Source organism: Epinephelus lanceolatus, chromosome 15, assembly GCF_041903045.1.
Source record: "Epinephelus lanceolatus isolate andai-2023 chromosome 15, ASM4190304v1, whole genome shotgun sequence".
Lineage (NCBI taxonomy): Eukaryota > Metazoa > Chordata > Actinopteri > Perciformes > Serranidae > Epinephelus > Epinephelus lanceolatus.
Window position 1 is genome coordinate 6287657 of NC_135748.1, and position 20526 is coordinate 6308182.

The 20526-nt window shown below is 39.8% G+C and overlaps 1 protein-coding gene across 1 annotated transcript in view; it reads right to left on the minus strand.

The window, feature by feature from the left end:
* Window positions 1-9880, minus strand: part of syne3 (spectrin repeat containing, nuclear envelope family member 3) — a 72528-nt gene extending 62648 nt beyond the window's left edge. Inside the window, exons 1-3 of the mRNA XM_033642581.2 lie at window positions 9742-9880; window positions 3628-3785; window positions 764-936 (exon numbers count right to left, since the gene is read on the minus strand). Coding sequence (XP_033498472.1) covers window positions 764-936; window positions 3628-3771 — 317 coding nt within the window. The 5' untranslated portion in view covers window positions 3772-3785; window positions 9742-9880. The remainder of the gene's footprint in view (window positions 1-763; window positions 937-3627; window positions 3786-9741) is intronic.
* Window positions 9881-20526: the final 10646 nt, after the last annotated feature.

Here is a 20526-nt window from a genome sequence, read left to right on the forward strand (position 1 = left end):
TTTGTGTCCCCAGATTCAAGACTAAGCTAAAGACTTTTCTTTTTGTCGCTGCCTTTTATTAAAGTATTTATTCCTTTATAACACTGCAATGTATCTTTTATTCTTGTATTTTACACCTGTCTCAGTCTTGTTTTTAATTTTCTTTTCTATTATCTAGCTCTTTAATGGCATTATAATGTGTTTCTTTTGCATTTTGTCTCGATGCTTTTGACATTTTATGTAGAGCACTTTCAACTGCCTTGTTGCTGAAATGTACTACATAAATAACCTTGCTTTGCTAAAGCTCAAACTGAGTCAATGACGCATCAGACTGAAAGGATAGGCCTGTTGTATTTCCCATCATTTTGCTATTTTTTTTCTTTAAAATCAACCAGTTATCGGTTACTCTGAGTCAGGGTGTTGGGCTATTGAAAGCCAAAATAACTGCAACTGACTTCATAAGGCAGTACAATGGAAAGAGCCCCAAACAAAGACCTGAATAATATTTGGGGAAGCCCTGAAATTCAGCTGAATACTGTAGCCGACATGTTGATACCACACCCAGGTTTTAAAGGCTTTTGAAATTGTTAATACTCTGTGTGCATTTAGCTTTCGTGCATATTTGATGGTTCAGGTGTGTAACAACGATCTGAAAACACACATCCAAAGCTATTCAAAACAGAGCATTAACAGCTTCACTTTGAACGTAGCCAAAGCTGCCCTTAGGGCAAACTAACCACTACACACAGTGTACACCTGCAGTCTGCAGGAGGTAGAGCAGCACCTGTGACAGTGGATGATATAAGTGCAGGTCTCCTCCCACAGGCTCTTCAGGTCTTTGAGCTTAGCGTGGGTCTGGTTCCTCAGCTCTTCGTCTCCGCTCTGCAAAAGGTTCTCAGCTGCCACCAGCGCCATGTCCATTTTCACACGACCCTCATGCTCCGACTGATGGATTTTCTACACATTCACAAGAGCACATTGTTGTAAGTATAAAATGAAGAAATAGTGTACTATGTATTAAACATTAATAAAATAAAGTATAGCCGGAAGCAGAAATTCTGGGGTTCAAGCTAGTGTGGATCTTAAAAACTTGAAAGCTGGAAGGATAAAGACTTTTGACAGTTAATGAGGCCTGCATTAAGATAAACAACAGGTTTTACGACAATCAAACAGATGCTCATTCATTAACATATACACCTCCGCGCTCCCTATTGCAGAGACATTTTGGGGAAGTGCTTTAACAACTCAGTTAAAAATATCCAGTAACTTTGATGTTTGAACAAACTATCATTGATTTACGGCCAAATTTACTGCCAGGTCAATGCACTTGTTTAGAACTGGTGACACCCCCTATTGAGCAATTTCAACATAATTTTACACATGTGGTTTAAAATTTATCATGTCCTGCAAGTGTTGTAATGATTGGACGGACAATTTGTGATTTACAATCTATTTGTGTTGTTCCACGTCCATTTCTGCATTTATAGCTCCCCCAGGTGGTCAATTTGAATGAATCTTTCCGAAAAATGAAAATTCAGCCATTATCGACTCACCCATATGCCGATGGAGGCTCAGGTGACGTTTTAGAGTCCTCACAACACTTGCGGAGATCCAAGGGGAGAGGGGGTAGCAACACAACTCCACCTAATGGAGGCTTACTGCGCCCCAGATTCAAACGTCCAAAAACACATAACAGCTTTTTATGTCGGGGTGTCAGAACACTTGGATCACTACAGGCGAGCAGTTTGGAGATATTTTGTGGTTTCAATTATGTGTTTTTGGACGTCTGAGGCACTGTCAGCCTCCATTAGGTGGAGCTGTGTTGCTACCCCCTCTCCCCTTGGATCTCCGCAAGTGTTGTGAGAACTTCACCTGAGCCTCCATTGGCATATGGGTGAGTAGATAATGGCTGAATTTTCATTTTTCGGTGCACTATCCCTTTAAGGTACTGATGTAGACATATTCTACAAGTTTCGTGATGATTGGCTCAAGTGTTGTGGAGTTAGGTCTAATAATGTGCTCAGTCAAGCCCCTTCTCAATTCATTTATCAAACATCCTCAAAATGCAGTGAGATATCAAGTTTTTTGATAACTTTTGATAAGCTTGGTCCACAGAAATTTTGGTACAAAGCATCTCTCTCAAGCCCTGAGTGTGGTTAGCACTGTCGCCTCACAGCAAGAGGGTTCCTAGTTCGATCCCAGGAGGAAACCCTTATGCATGGCGTTTGCTCTCCCCATGTCACTGTGGGTTTTCTCCAGGTACTCCGACTTCCTCTCACAGTCCAAAGACATGCAGGTTGGGGATAGGTTAATTGGTGACTCTAAATTGTCTGTAGGTGTGAGTGTGAATGGTTTTCTGTCTCTATGTGTTGGCCCTGCGATAGTCTGGCGACCTGTCCAGGGTGTACCCTGCTTCTCGCCCAGCGTCAGCTGGGATAGGCTCCAGCCCCCCGCGACCCTCAAGAGGATAAGCAGTTATGAAAATGGATGGATGGATGGATTACTTTTTTTGAGAACTTCCAATAATATTGATATTAACAATATTTTAAACTGAACACTTGAACATGCCATATCCAAGAAACTATAATGTCATGGGCTACTGTGGCTCAGGAGGTAAAGTGGTCATCTACCAATTGGAAGTTTATGTTCGATCCCGGGCCCCTGCATGTCAAAGTTTTCTTGGGCAAGATAATGAATCCCAGATTGTTCACAATGGTGTATGAGTGTATGTGAATTTTTATCTAATAAGCAGGTGGCACACTGTATGGTAGCCTCGGCCACCAGTGCATTAATGGGTGTGAATGGGTGAATAATGCCTGTGTTGTGTGTGTGTTGCTAAGACTAGAAAAGCCTTACACACATCCTTTTTTAATTTCTAAAACTCATTTATTTATGTAAAATATCAAGAGTCTTTCAGGCTCTTTAGATACTTGTTTGCTGAAGGTAGTCTGTATTATTACACTAAGGTGTGTTTTATTCACATGTCTTTGTCCATGATTTCTTGCTTTATTTTTTTCATATCTACTAAAATGTAAACATATTGGTTACAAATAAAGGCTCCTCAGATACTGAGCCCTGCTCAGACTACAAACTGCAGGTGTCCACACTCTTGATTCCAATGACCAAAGTAGTAGCAGGGGTCAGAAGTGAAGGGTCAAACAGGACTACCCCTTTCCACCAAAATTAGCACATGTATGTAGCTCCTTTAAACACGGGAAAACCCATTTAAAACAGGTGATACAACTGCTTTTCCACTGCTAGCTGTAGGCGAGTATGCCTTTTTTTCTGGTGTGTCACCTTCAATGTCATCAACGCACTGGAAAACAGGTTAGTAGACAGCAGAAAGCATGGAGGCCTTTTTTATATCTATTACGTGTTCAGTCTCTGTCAAATGCCATGCCAACTAAATGTTTGCATTGTCCTGAAAAAGGGGCTAAAATTAGCAAATTCAACCAGGTGTTGTTTTTTCATCACTGCTGATCAGATCTAATCAGAGCTGAAGCAGATAGATACCTGTGACTACTGCATAGTAATTTATCCTCGTAATGAATGCCAATTGTAACCTTTACCACTATAAACAAAAGTCAGGGTTAGCTGATGTTAGTGGGTTTGTTGTCAAGCGGGAAAGAGGCTAAAGAAGTATCTCACCTCTGTTTCCCTGAGTCGGCCCTCCAGGGCATCACGGGGCCCCTGGGTATTGTCATTGGCCTTCAGCCTCTCCTGGATGGCCCGCATCCAGGAGAGGGCCGCCTCCAGGCTCTCTGTGAACTCCTGCTGCTCCTGCTGTGTCATGATCAGTCCCAGGCCTGAAAAGAAGAACAGTAGTCAGACTCTATAGGCGTTTTTGATCAAAACAGTTCTGAGGATTCCCTGAAATGATCTGCCCACTGAGGAGCTCCCTCAAGAATGAAACAGCTTCAAGGGCTTTTTTCTGTTTACATTTGCTCTGAAGTGATGTAAGCCAGCCAGTGGTTTGTATAACACTGTTACTTTGACTCTGACAAGTCAAAATCACGTTGCATTTCCCCTGCCACACATATGCTCAGTATAGCCTGGACTTCACCATCTGTTCATTTGTCCACGTTTTCTTCCTTTGTTTTTTAGGGATGCATGATATTGGATTTTTTGCCGATATCCAATGTGTCAATATATAACAAGTTATTCAGCCAATAACCAATACCAATATCAATATATCCACCTTATTCCCTACCTAAAAGAAGTCTCTTCTGTAGTGGAATAAAAATCATGTTATGCATGCATACATACTCTACAGATGGAGACATGAAATAGAATGCTTTTCAATGTATGTAATATTCATTCATTGTGCAAGACGAGAAAAATCATGTTGGCTGATTCTGACCTCATTCATTTGGCCAATAAAGATGACGTGCCAATAATATATATATGTATTATAATTCCCATTACCAGCTGTTGTTTGTGTTAGGGCTGAACGATATATCGTTATCATATCTATACCGAGATATGAACATGCAAGATATTAATATCCCAAAAGGCAACGATATTGACAATATAATTTCCCCATGAGTTTCCCCAGCCTGACCTGCATGTACAGCTCAGCCAATCACAAACATCCTTTTTACGCTTGCCCTAAATGTACAGCTACGGCCAGCCAATCACAAACCTCATTTCCTGCTTGCCTTGGATCGACAACAAAGCCAGCCAATCACAAACATCCCCTTGAGCGAGGGAGACGTGCTGCTGCTAGCAACTTGCTAGTACACACAACACATTTGCGACTAAAAATAGTTTTGTTTGAGCAAATTAAATCATTCAGCACGCTGTGTGAGTACAGATTTCAACCAGCAGCAGAAACAAAAGGCGAAACTTACCGGTTGTGGGTTGAACGGGGGTCACAGACGGGCATACGGCGGAGCGCTATGGCCGCCGCAAGATAACGTGGTTTACCGGCGTTTCGCCGTACGTGAAGAGACTGGTGACGCGAGGCTACCGGCGACCGAGAAGCCCGGCTCCAGGTGAATAAGTTGGTGTCATGACTGCCCAGTAGTACCTGAACAGCCAAGCCGTAGCGGCACACAGGTATGTGACGTGTCAGAGGAGAAACGAGCCGTTAACATTTCCACAAACCTCACCGCACTTTAGGGACTGTTCTTTACTTATGAAGGGACTGTTCTTTACTTATGAAGAGACTGTTCTTTACTTATGAAGGGACTGTTCTTTACTTATGAAGGGACTGTTCTTTACTTGTCAGGGGAGGCTGGTTGATTTTTATTTTTTTTTTTTTTTTAAATTTTGATCCCCCCTATGTTAATCACTGATTGATGTTTTTGAAGTATGAATAAGTCAGTAAGTAATTTATTCCATTGAAATATCATTGATGTATTATAGAAAAGTGATTTATCTTTTTATAAATGACAAAAGGCACATCTGCCTCATTTTTGCTGTGGTATCCTGATACTACTCAGAACCGTGATACTTTCACTGGTATTGTACCATGGGTCCCAATTTTGGTACCGTGACAACACTACCAAGGACTGTATGAACAGTGCCTTGCATTAAAAGACACGGCAGGCACATCTGGGTCCTCCTGTGTCAAGCCCAAGCAAGGTCGGATTGCCGATGCATTCAGTAACATAATGCCATACCAATCGACGTCCAGCAGGCACAAAGACATTACAAATGCTATAACGTACCATATTGCTACACATGATTCCCGTGTATTCAGTCACTAAAGACGGCTTCCAGAAAACGGTTCGGAGTCGTTTTTTTTTTTTAATTTTTTATAAAGAATGCTTAGTTTTCACTGAACCCATAGTCATATCGTATCGTATCGGTATCGAGATATCTGGCATAAATATCGAGATATGAAATTTTCTCCATATGTCCAGCCCTAGTTTGTGTTTTGTGTTCTGTGGTTTACACAGCTAATGTGTTTTTAAAAATGAAAGTTGCTGGTGCTGCATTGGCTGCATTTGAACAAGCACTGTACACATACGTCACTCAACGTTCCTTTTGTCCTGGGAGAGCTCCTTCACTGAGGTAGTACTGTCCTAGTTTTTGCGATGCAGACACAATAACAACTGGAGTTCTTAAGAGCTACATAGCTTTATCAATATCTTAAGTTTTTTCTTTAATTTGTTAAAAAAGATTGAACGAAAAGTCTACATCTGATTCATGAGATGTTCTTCAATGGCAGAATTGTTTGCACCTGTGTTCTTATAATGATGAAACCCACTGTCTCTGTAAGTTGACAGTGCCTGCCGGTTGATCATAATTACTGCAGGTAAACGCCCTGTGAATTCCCATAAAAGGGCATGAGACTGCAGGGCCGTGTGCACACACAAAAATTGAAGAGGAAGAAGAATTTGAAACAATTGAGTCAAGAATGCCCAAACAAAAGTCTGAAGAGGGTGGAGCACTGGGCTCCAACCATACAAAAAACTTTTGTTTTCAAAGAGCAGGTACTTCTGCAGGAGGTGAAGGCCAAACGAGTTGTCGTATTTGGTGGTGTCAGAAGTGAATATTAAATATATAAAATAATATAAAACTAGAAAGAAAATGCAAATGCAAAAACAATAATTAACACGTCAGCACACAATATGCAGGGACTAACAAATGGTTGATATTGGTTGCATCATGGGAAAGGTAGGATCCAGTTTAGTAGAGCTTGTCCAGGGACTAAAAGTCAGAATATCTATGCTTCTGTTTCCTCCACTTTGACCATTCTCGTGTCTCTTCTCTCTTGTGAGTCTCTCTGGAAGCACAATTCTAAACTGCTCAAATATCTCTTTAAATGAATTTAAGAAACGAGAGACATACCATAGATAAGGTATATACCACAGTTTGTATGATCAAAACCAGCAGGCACACATTTTGTATCTGGTCATGCAAATCTACTGCACAGATTTGGATCCACTAAGCTGAGGTGTAGTGTTGAAGCAACACCTCAATGACATGGCATGAACAAGAATAGGACTTTTTTTCCTGTCAACAGTATTAAGATTAGTGAGGCATTGTGCAGAAACTCTGTTTGTCCTCAGGAGAATCTGCTGGAAGGAAAAGCTCTGAGAGGATATAACTGGCAGATGTAGTCAACCGTCTGCAGTAAAATGTATGGGAGGGAGGAGTCCTGGCACTGCAGGAGCACAAAGAGGCACCACATCATTTCTTAGAGGGAAAATAAAATGCAGGCGGCATGGGCCAGTTTCCTGCATGACTCATTTCTCCCCACCACAACATTCCTTCTACCAAATATCTGCTTTTTTTGTTTCAAACTCGTGAAACTTGGTGATATTTGGAACTCCCTGTCCTCCCTGACTTATGAGAGAAGTATTTCTTTATACTTATCAGATCAAAGTTTCTCATGCTAATACTTATAAGGAGCTTGACTGCAGTTGTTTTACCTTTAATTTCTTTTTCTAATGTCTTCATTTTTAATAGAATTTTGTCATTATTAATAGAATGTTATCTGACAGCTGAATGTATTGGAAAACAAGCATTATTATTTATTTATTTATTTATTTATTTATTTTCTCTTTTGGAATTCATAGTTCAAATGTTTCTGTTTAATTGATTACTATCATCATATTTGGTTGGAGGCAGGGTTCTTACAGCTTAAGGCAAGTTACATTTGAGACTTTTTAAGACTTACAAACATCACTCAGAATTAAATTTAAGACCAATCTTCCAACAACCAAAATTGAAGGAAAAATAAAACACGAACCAACATCACTTAGTTAGTAGGGGTAGGGGAAAATCATTGATAGAACATAGTAATGCAATATTTTTGCCTGGCAATATCTTATGGATACGCAATGCATAGTACTGATTTTTTTATTATATAAATTAAAAATATTGCAAATTAGTAATGCATGATGATATCGACACGTCATTGCTATTGGCCATTATCGGCTTTAGAATTAACTGTTAGAATTGGCCAACATGCTTTTTCTTATTTTGCACAATCAATGAATATTACAATCACTAAAAAGCATTCTATTTCATGTCTCCATGTGCTGGTGGTATGGTATGCATGTATAATAAGAAGAGACTTGAGGAATACTAAAATTAGGTGGGAAATAAAGTGGATATATCGATATCAGTAATATATCTGCATATCGGCTATTGGCAAAAAGTCCAATATCATGCACACCTATTGCAAATACAAATTAAACCTTTTGTAACCAACTAGAATAATAAAAATACTGGCTTTAAAATGAACTATCAGAACCGGCCAACATCTTTTTTTCTTATATTGCACAATCAGGAGCATCTGTCTTCTTCTGCTGCTGGGCCATCACAATAACAGTGTGCATGCATATGATGTTAATTCCACTACAGGAGAGACTTGATAATCACTAAAATTAGGTAGGGAAAAAGTGAATATATATAAACATCAGTATCAGTCTAATGAGTTGTTACATATCGGCATATCAGATACCTGCACAAAATCAGATATGATGTATCCCTAAATTGCATTGATTCGGTTTCAGCCACACCATGAAATCTTGGTCATATGGCCAGTTTTCACTGAATCTGCATTTCCCTCTGTCATCCAGGGTACAGTGACAGCTAGCTAGCAAACGGTGGAAGCTGTGCTCCAAGCATCCAGCTGCAAATGAAATAAGTGTGTTGTTGTTTCTGCTATCCTGACCTGTGTAACAATAATGTGAGAAGCATTTAGTAAATTATTAGAAAAAAATACCAATTATTAACCACTGACACAGTATTCAAAATTTTTTAAATACTGTGTCAGTGGTTAATAATTGGTTTTTTTTTTTTGCAATGCAGTGTCCAAAAACAAAGATTCATAAAACCCTACTTTCCATGTCTTAGCATTTTGGAGACATTTGAAAGACTTATTTAAGACATTTTAATACCAATTAAGGCCTTATTTTTAGATTAGTGAATTCAATGCTGTTTAGGGAATCTATGAAGGGCACAATACACATTAATTAACAATGACTTTTTAAAAACATCCTGTAATCTAAATGTGCTTGGGATATGTCAGCATCTAAGGCGCACTTGTTAGTAATTAGTACAGGTGTATAATTTGTACTTACTTCAGTTACCACACCACTTTCTTACTCTTTCTCTTCAGTTTCAACAAACTCATAGCATACATGCTATGGGTTACTTTATCTTACATCTAACATCTGTTTTAACAGAAGAAGTAAACACGCACCACACTAGCTCACAGTGCTGTCCATTTGACGAGAGTAAAGTTAGTTGTTGGTTAAACTCACCGCGCCAGCGTGTTTGTGGACAGTGAAGCCCCTCCTCCCTCAGTTTGACAGCTCGTGCAGCAAACTCGCATTAACAGTAACTTTAATCCAGTTGACTCACACGTGCCACTGACGGCGTTAATATTCACTCTGCCTGTCTGCGTGTCATACTAACTGCGGTTACCGTGCTCGGTTGTTAATTCAAGGACGCTTGTGTATATTTACAGTCCTGTTTATGCTCAGAACTTCAGTATGGTATTTACGACCTATACGCTAAGCTAATTTAGAAGTGAAGACTCAACGTTAGCACCGCACTGGTTTACGGTAATATCCCCGGCCACAAAACACAACAAACCTGAACGGTTAAGACGTAACGTTGGATCTCCGCAGCTCATTACAGTAACTTACACTAACGTTACTCTAATGAAGAACTAACGTTAGCGAAAGCACGACAGGCTACAGAGAGTCACTACGTTTGTAGGTAGAAGAAGGCTTGGTATCTTTTAGCTAGCTGAACACCGGTGCAGATATACGGCTTTGTAAGAATTGAAACACTTACAGCTTTGTGTTCATCAGGCGTTATCAGCCGCTGTGCGAACGCTACCCTGCTGTGTTGGTTATGATGAATAGTGAAGTTATAGCAGACAGGAAGTGGAGCCGAGGCCACTGGGGGCGGGAGTCAACACAGCCTGTCATGCTGCCTTCAATGGCTCCTTGTAAACTATACAACTACCCCACTTTACAGCAGAAATGCAACTTTCAGTGTACAGGGAGATTTGCAACTTCCCACAGAAACGGATTAACACAGTACAATGCGTTTCAAATGTAATAAAAAAAATTACAACTAAATAAAGAATTTAAAGAATGAAACAAAGGTGCTGAGGGCACACACTACTGTAACATGACTGTGATGTAATGAGCTTTGACTGTGGTAAGTTTAGTAATTTTACAGAAGCACACTGCTAAATCACCGTAATATGCAGGTATAACGACTGTGAGATCACAGTATACACCTGTCATTTTACAATAATATACTGCAAAGATGACACACCACTGTGTGTTTGTGCTGACAAATGAATAATAGCCTATGCTATTAAGCATATAAAATGCTTTACTAAATATTCATATCCAACAGGGAAGGTTCAGCTGGAAACCATCATTTGGTTTCCTCATGTTTTTTTTGTTTGTTTGCTTGCTTGCTTGTGTTTGAGTTTTGTTTTGTGCCTTCAAGTTGTCAGAGCTACTAGCTATGTAAACATCTGTTATTGTACAATTTAGCTCCCTCCTAAAAAGAGTAAAATACAAAAATGTCAGTTATTTGTGATCATGTTTATTCATGTCTTTTCTTTTTTACACAAGCAAATTAGCACTAACCTGAGAGAGAAGACCTCCGAAAATACACATAGAACTTACAAACTTCAAACATGAGGGGGCTTCTTGTGATGAGACCACAAAAGCTTTCATTGAGCACATTTATTTATGAAAAGCATGAATCACTGCATTTATTAAAAAATCTATTTATATGTAATTTCACTTCATAGTAGTTCACGTCACACTAAGTTCCACTCATGGGAAGCTATATTTCTGTGTTTCCAGCAGCACATGAACTAATCAGCAGACCAGATTGAACCAGAAGAAGGAACAAATGCAGGACAGCAGCTGACTCAGACCCTCAAACGTCACTGATTCAAACTGCAGGCCGCGTCTCACAAGTGTGTTTCTATTGGTAGAAAGAATAGCAACAGTCACCACCCAGTTTCCATTCAGGCTATCGGAACTTATCTTGAATATACACAGTGAACACTTCATGAAAAGGATCTTTACTACAGTGGGTGTTACTGGATCACACATACATCTGCAGTACTTGGCAGCCTCTAAAATGTGGAGTAACACTATTTTAAAATGTTAGCAATAGCAAAAAACTGCTAGTAATATGGTTGAAACAAACAGTGAAGAAGAGGACAGATATGAATTGGGTAAACAGCATGTTGCCCTCCTTCTCTCTCCAGTCACATCCGTCTCCTTCCTTCTCTATCTATGGAAATCACAAACCGTCCTAACAGAAAACATATTCAAATTGCATCTGGCAGGCAGCCAAACTAAATTTATTACAGATCAAGATGTAAGAGAACAGAAACAGCTGCTGCTTTATGCCAGTGTTAGCCTGGCTTTAGTTGGTATTAAGGGCTGCTTTGGCAGATTTAGTTAGCTTTAAAAGACACTATCAATTAAATTTCCTTAAGTTTATTGATGATTATGGTTGTTGTTTTGTTTCAGGTCTTTTGTATGTATGTTTATATTCTCAATAGGTCTCATTCATGAAACTTGAGCTGAACAAATTTGTGTGTAAACTGCTGGCTAAAGGAAATTAATTCATCAATATGTTAATAGCTCTGATCTTTTCGTAGGTACTTACAAAATCACACCTGCTTCTGACTGCTCATAGTGCTTGTGTATAAATAAGGAATGCACATAAATATTGCTTGGCTTTATTAGAAATTACAATTTTAATTCATATTGTGCTGTCTGTTCACAATATGCAGATGCCTTTGAAACACATAAGTTAAACATGACAAAGGATTAATATAACACATTTAGCTAAACTAGTTGGCATTTAGCAGATTTAAGCTTCAGATTAGGTTTCTTAAAAATGTGAATGGGTCATTTAAATTGACTTAATACATGTGTTTTCTACATTTCTGCCACCCTGTTTCTACTTGAAACAATCAAGAGAGAGAATTCCACAAATTTATCTTCTGTTTGAGTAGCGAGACTGTGAGACTCACGGTACGGACCAAACACTAAGCTATCAGTGATGGCTGTCAGAATGTATCATGATTTAACACTTAATATAACATGTACATCACCTTCCCTTCTAAGTTTGCTGTTGACTGCTTCAGTGGAGGCATGTCGCTGTCGCCCTTGACAGAGAGGTCTCTCTGATGATGCAAGCAATGTGACCATCTGCAGCAGAGAGCTGAGATGAGCCCCCTCCTGTAGCTATGTGTTCTTATTGTGTGTTATTTTTGCATGAAGTTTCATATCAAACCATTTAACTTCATGGACGGTTCTTACAACAGAGGACGCAGAGTTAACAGCATCCACTACCTCCCTCCAGGCCTTTGATTTACCTGTCCCTGTCACACCACTAATAATAATGATAATGATAATAATAATTATATATGTATATATATATATATATATATATATATATATATATATATATGTATGTATATATTATTATGTATAGACCAACATAGTGGCAGGATGTGAGATGCAGGCAGGATCAGTGTAGCCTGGGGTTGCCAGACCCAATTTGCAAAACGCGAATGGGTCTGGACACGGAGTGTACATTTCCTCTATTCACGAGGGGCGGTATCAACGGCTGTCACTCAAAGTGCCCCTTCACACAAATGGAAAGACGGAAAAACAATCAAAGTAAATGACACGTGTGACGTAGGCTAGCACAACGTCACTGTAAACAGACCAGCAAGCTGCAGCAGAGATGAGCTGTGATGACAGCCCGTAGGAAGGATGGCAAACACATCCTTTTTTTCAGTAAAAGCTTTCAGTGCAGCCGTTTGTTCTGCTTTTAAAGAAAATGTACATTCCAGTTCGTTCAGCACATTTACCATAGCAGTTTCAAAATCAGTAGCCATGTTGGTTATTCACGAAATGCATTCACTCCGCTCCTTGTCCCTCTTATTCTGATGACGTGCCTGCCCCAAAGTAATAAACGGTTGTGACTGGCCCGGTAAGCTTTAACTGATGCCAGAATGCGCCTTTATGATTGCATGGCCAGACTGATCTGCGGAGCGAAATAGAATATGGTTTCACCAGGCTAGGATCAGCGTACATGGAGAGGCACAACCAAGTGGCTGGGATAGTGTACAGGAACATCTGTACCCAGTATGGACTCGAAGTACCCAAATCCCAATGGGACACACCATCAAAGGTGGTTGAGAACAACAGGGCTAAGATCCTGTGGGACTTCAGCTTCCAGACTGACAAACAGCTGCTGGATAACCAACCAGACATAGTGGTGGTTGACAAACACCAGAAAAGGGCAGTGGTGGTAGATGTGGTGATACCAGCCGACAACAACATCAGAAAGAAGGAACAGGAAAAGGTGGAGAAGTATCAAGGGTTGAAAGAACAGCTGGAACAGATGTGGAAGGCCAAAGTTGACGTCGTACCCATGGTAGTAGGAGCACTTGGGGCAGTGACCCCCAAACTGGGAAAGTGGCTCCGGCAGATTCCAGGAACAACATCTGAAGCCTCAGTCCAGTGGGGTGCAGTCCTTTACAGCTAAGATACTGCACAGATACCACCCTAAGAGCGTGAGTGGGCAATTTACATATATATATATATATATATATACGTCCAGGCAGAGAATGTCCGAGTGTATGGGAATGGCAATACACACTGTGACTGGCTCATCCATAGGGCTCATCGTGTTTGAGGGCGGGGCTTAGCCATAGGTCAGTTGATCTTGAGAGCACTTACAATATTTGATGAAAATGAATACAACAGTGTATTAATAATGAAAAAGATATCAGATACCTACCTCTCCTGTTCTGTTTTTTTATGTGTTTTCTGTTCCGTTATGATGTCAAGAAAAATGAATGTTTCATTTATTTTTTATCCGTGTAAAGCACAGAGCCACTGGACTGCCTGACTGTGTTATTTTGTTTGGCACCACAGGGCCACTGCAGCTCTACCAGCATGAAATGTCAAAAGTCACTTAAAATCTGGAAAGTAACTAACATGTACATCTTAACATTTCCATGAGGTGGTACAAATTGCTAAATTACTTCTGTAAATAGTGAGGAACCATATATTTTCTAGAGTCATACGTCTGTGATGTTAAAAAAAATATATCATAGTGAAATTTGAAATATACTGCTTGTGCAAAATTATGTAATGTAACCATATAAAATATCATTTCCACAGAGTTGGTGAGTGGTGAGATTTGAAGCTTTAGGACAGTTAGCGTTCACCTGATCTTATGACTGAATCAAACCTTTAAATCCAAGGAGGCACATACAAGCTCATTTTGAACAGATAAAGCTGTTTTTCTTTTTTACACAGAATGTGAATTTTGTTGAATATTATATCACATTATATTACTGATATTATATATTGACATCATATGTAAACAACTTAGTGACTATGTCATAGGCTTGAAAATGGAACACTCTCAGGCCCAGACTCTTGCAACAATTTTAAATACAGGGGTCACCATTGGAAAACATTCAAGACATTCCGGTCAGCAACACATCATCATTCACTCAACGTACATTAGCCCTGCTATCACTCTTGACTGGTAACTGGGCTGTTGTAATCTCAATATATAGTAGTTCTGCTCTTAACTTCAAATAATATTTTACTTAACACACTGAGTACATTTACACATGCACTACACCTAAACTAAATAACATTCCTCACAAAATTAGAAAAAAACTCGTTAAACATGTCTGCTTTATTTTACTGTTTCATGTTCACTATCAGCTGTATAGGGGTCATGTAAAGCTACTGCTGATGAACTCAACATTTTGGTGTGCTTCACAATAGATAAAAAGAGTTTAAAGGAGATTAAATGCATTTATCACCGAATTAGCGTTACTTTGTCAGGAGCTTTTCTTCAATAAAGGCAAGTCTAATAATATCAAAGGGACGAAGAATGAAAGCAGAAACAGCCACAGTGAGATGTTGATGAAGAGCTGCAGACAACAGGCTGTTACTGCACCTCTGCAAACAGCTCACCTCCACCAGGTAAACTTCTTTTACCCACCCTGCTGTTTTTAGCTGTGAATCAGACCATTGCTTTAATACATCATCACTCAAGACAAGCCATCATCAGTTTAAAACACACCTGCAAGCAGGTAGCGCTGTTGTACGGATGAACACCAGTTGTTTGAAACGGCTTTGGCCGCTACAATGAACGAGTTAGACTTGGCTTTTTCTCTAAAACAGGAACAGAAGACGGCGCTCGAATGTTTCCTTTGCAAGAAGGACGTTTTTGCTGTTTTGCCAACCGGATACGGCAAGAGTCTAATCTACCAGTTAGCTCCGCTGGTAGCTAAGCGTATACGTCACCCTGTGTATTGTTCTGATTTGTCGTAGTGTTATCTGAGTGCGTGCAATGATATTTTCAAATGCATGCTTGTTGCCGCCCCACGAGTTGGGCCATTTGCATTACTCATAGCCAGACCCTAAATCTAGATTTGGGACTGGATTTCCAGGCTATCTCCCGCACGCCCAGTATATTTAAACTGACAATGAAATCACAAATCGCGCAGCATGGTTTGAAGTGCCTATGGAGAACCCTATCTGGGTCAGATGTATAGGATTTTTAGAATTCTTAGAATACTGCCCTAGTTGACTAACAAAAAAAAAAACAAAAAAAAACCCTAAGTAATACAGATTTTTTTGTTCTCTTTTTACTATAAGTAGTTGGTTTCTACTTGAACATGCTATTATCTGCCAAAGTTCCAACAGTTTTGAACATTCACATGAGAAACACATTTCTCTTTGCTCTTCTCACTTGTGTGAAGTGTTCGGGGCTCACCTGGAAAACCGTGATGCAGAGGTGGAAAGTAAGCTCAGTAGGCCCAACTAACAGAATTACCCAAAACAGAACAGAATTATCCTTAAATACTCGTGGTAAGGTGGGAAGATTAATAAAGTTCTGCACAATTCTGTTTTCATTTAGCTTCAAATATTGGGCCTCAAATAGTTCCGTCAGTGAAACCATCTGAGAAGTTTAGAGGGAACCAGTAACTAGTCATAAACATCTGAAAATTGTCAAGGGGCACCAAGTGGACATTGTTTTTGTTTTGTTTGGTTTGTGTGTGTGTGTGTGTGCGTGTGTGTTTTCAGACACCAGTGGTTTAAGATTTAACGTTGCATTGTATTTTATCAGCTCAATCATATGTTTTTCCATGTAAAATTTTAACAGTATAGTAAACCATAAATACAGCGTCAGATAAATCTAGTGCAGTTTAAAGTTTTTTAAACTGCTGCTACATTTCAGAGGGAAATGTAGAAGTATAAAGTAGCAGAGATTTAAAATATTATAAAGTACCTTAAAACTGTACTGAAGTACAGTATGTGAGTAAATGTAATTAGCTACTTTCCACCACTGTTTAAGACCCTCTGAGACTTGGTCATGTGTTGGACCCATAGTGCCTAATGGAAGACCACAAGCTTGATGCAGCCCACCACTAAGACTAATCTGAGCTGTAAGTAATAACAGGACTGATCTAATTTGGAATAAACCAAACAGCAACCAGACACAGCCTCAATCAGGGTTGTTGAAGATGGAGTCCTGATGTTATAATCTACAGAGGTATGAGAAGCTTGCTGTTTGTATGACGAGTGCAAGGAAACCCATGATTTGGCAGGAGAAAAAGAGATGCAACATTGTCATATACATGAAGAAGTCACTTCTTTCAGAACCAGTGAGGCCCAGCCATCCAGCCCTGGGACCAGAGCTGACAAAGTGTGATGTTGCTTTACATTATGACACAGCAGAGCTCCTGACAGCATCTCAGTGCCCTGCATGTGAAACTGCAGAAAGACACAAGCAGGTGCTCATGAATATGTATCACCTGAACACACATGCCTTGGAAATAAAGCTGCTTGTGGGCGAGCTGCATGCAAAAAGGAGAAGCTACTCACTTTCTGTCTTGTAAGTCAGCAGCAACAGTCATAACGCCTGCTTTAAATGCTGGGACTCACTTCCCAAAAAGGAATATACTGACATTTTAGCAGACCTGGTTATCAGGAGCCTCAGACATTCAATTCTGAATTGATTTGATTTTGGAGAATTTATTCACAGTTGATGGTGGAGAGTGTGGTACTGACTGCAGTAAAGAGGGTTGTACGGCTCAATCTTTTAAGGTGTGTTTCTGCATTTTGGTTAGGAAACACAGCTCTGATTTGACATTTTAAGATGGCAGGACTGGAGGAAAGCTCAAGGAGTGTACAAAATGGGAAAAGCTCCAAACCCACTGGCTCCTTCTGAACATAAAAATCTTAGAAGACACTTTACAAATACTGTATAGATCCTTTTTTTAGGTTTATTAATTTCTTTAAACAGCTGGTCACTGTAGTGTTAGCAAATGATACTCAAACAGGAGGAATTGATGTATTTTCTTGGGACTATTTTTACTGGCAAATTAATTAGCCCGTTCCCACTCCGAAGTCGTCACATACTGCCACTTTGTCAATGATTTTGGCATTAGACACTGCTGCCAAAAGGCATCTTTTGCTGTGTTATGATATGCGACCAGTTGGCCAGAGGACACCTGTCACAGCAGTATGATATGCCACAGGACGGCGTCAGCTTGAAACACTGCTGCGCTGGTAAGGATGTAACATAAGGTTAACACAAGTTTAAGAGACTTTCACATTTTGTTCAATGACATAAAATGTAAATACCCCACTCATGAATTTTGAAGCCTTTAGTCCTATATAAAGATGGGTGCTAACAACTGGCCACATGAGACCATCATCACAGCAACACGACCCCCAGAGCCTTTATGTGGTGGGGACGTTAAAGTCATGCGACTGTGGTGAAGTTCGTTTATAACCTAATATTAACTTTTTATCTGGTGATTGCATTTAGGCTCAAAAATTATAAAAGTGTCTTCATTTGTGAAGCTTACCTTTCTGAACAGAATGTGTAAATATCTTAAATGTTTGTTTGTTGCAGATCTTATTTTCTGCAATAATCTAAAATCCAATGGAAAAATCTCATCGGCATTTTGACAAGGGAACCACGGCAATGTTAATGTCCTCATCGGCCTATAGAAAAATTTCATCCCTGGTGCACTCTATACGGTTAGAATATTAGGGTAGACCAATCAGAGGCAAAGTAAGGCAGAATAGGGTGGGTCATGCCATTCTGAGAAAAAAAAATCCACAGTCTGTGTCCATATACTCAGAACTAGTGCCCCACAGATGACGTTACATACTTAAATACTGGTAAATTATGCAGGTTAGGTGTAGGCAAGTAAAGTTACCCTGGTTAAGTTTACGTAAAGAAACATAGTGACCACGTACTACTGGAAATAACTCAAACTTCACTCAAAGTTCACATGGTACTGAACACCGGTCCTGAAAGGTCCTGGGGGAAAGTCTCTTCCCTTTTTTTGTGACCCATCCACCCCAACCTGCGTCTTTATGAGGACGACTTCCTTCTTTACTACCATCAGTGCATTGGTCACATGAATGCAGCCTTCCCAGATACATTGGTTAAACACAAATTACTGGCTCATTATAATGTGGGATATGTACGAATTTTGGTGTATTACAGTTTGGCAGTTTGCAGTCGTTAAGCTTGTTTGAGAGGCAGGGGGGCATGTGAGTGGCTGAAAGGTGAGAGAGTGGTGACAACACCACTGTCATGAAAAGTGACACTATAAACTAAAAAGTGTCATGAAATAAAGGTGTTGGTGTTAAATTACAAAATAAATTGCATTATGGGTGGGATGAAAAACACATAATTGCAAAGAGTTCCCACTTTAAAAGTCATTAGGTCTCATTCATGAAATGTTATTAAATCTGTGAGTAGATTTGCACATAGAAAACGATGGTACTAAAAACCTACACTGAATTCATGACCACTGTGGGAAACTCAGATTTAATCATTGGCATGTGTGTACATTGTTCATGGATGCCAATCAATTGTAAACTGATGGCGTGCTACCACTAGTCTGTCAGCAATTAGCATACATACTTGTCCATGAATAACCAGTGACTATGAACAGGTGCATACTGTCAACCTGCCAACATGGAGTAAAGAAAGAAAGAGAGAGAGAGAAACTTCTCCCATGCTGTGACTGAAGTTATTTTAGATGAAGTGGGGTTGATTTAAAAAAAAAATATATACATATACAGTACAGGCCAAAAGTTTGGACACACCTTCTCATTCAATGCGTTTTCTTTATTTTCATGACTATTTACATTGTAGATTCTCACTGAAGGCATCAAAACTATGAATGAACACATGTGGAGTTATGTACTTAACAAAAAAAGGTGAAATAACTGAAAACATGTTTTATATTCTAGTTTCTTCAAAATAGCCACCCTTTGCTCTGATTACTGCTTTGCACACTCTTGGCATTCTCTCGATGAGCTTCAAGAAGTAGTCACCTGAAATGAATAAATCCCCAACAGTGTCACCAGCAAAACACCCCCACACCATCACACCTCCTCCTCCATGCTTCACAGTGGGAACCAGGCATGTGGAATCCATCCGTTCACCTTTTCTGCGTCTCACAAAGACACGGCGGTTGGAACCAAAGATCTCAAATTTGGACTCATCAGACCAAAGCGCAGATTTCCACTGGTCTAATGTCCATTCCTTGTTTTTCTTGGCCCAAACAAATCTCTTCTGCTTGTTGCCTCTCCTTAGCAGTGGTTTCCTAGCAGCTATTTGACCATGAAGGCCTGATTCACACAGTCTCCTCTTAACAGTTGTTCTAGAGATGGGTCTGCTGCTAGAACTCTGTGTGGCATTCATCTGGTCTCTGATCTGAGCTGCTGTTAACTTGCGATTTCTGAGGCTGGTGACTCGGATGAACTTATCCTCAGAAGCAGAGGTGACTCTTGGTCTTCCTTTCCTGGGTCGGTCCTCATGTGTGCCAGTTTCGTTGTAGCGCTTGATGGTTTTTGCGACTCCACTTAGGGACACATTTAAAGTTTTTGCAATTTTCCGGACTGACTGACCTTCATTTCTTAAAGTAATGATGGCCACTCGTTTTTCTTTAGTTAGCTGATTGGTTCTTGCCATAATATGAATTTTAACAGTTGTCCAATAGGGCTGTCGGTTGTGTATTAACCTGACTTCTGCACAACACAACTGATGGTCCCAACCCCATTGATAAAGCAAGAAATTCCACTAATTAACCCTGATAAGGCACACCTGTGAAGTGGAAACCATTTCAGGTGACTACCTCTTGAAGCTCATCGAGAGAATGCCAAGAGTGTGCAAAGCAGTAATCAGAGCAAAGGGTGGCTATTTTGAAGAAACTAGAATATAAAACATGTTTTTAGTTATTTCACCTTTTTTTGTTAAGTACATAACTCCACATGTGTTCATTCATAGTTTTGATGCCTTCAGTGAGAATCTACAATGTAAATAGTCATGAAAATAAAGAAAACGCATTGAATGAGAAGGTGTGTCCAAACTTTTGGCCTGTACTGTACATTGAAATGCATTACAGAAAGTCAGATTTGTTCAGTTTTATGAGCTTTTTCCTGAGATTTGAAGTTTAAAAATGGTCAAACGGTGTGCATGGGGTACATGCAACTCCGACACAAGGTATCCTGAGAG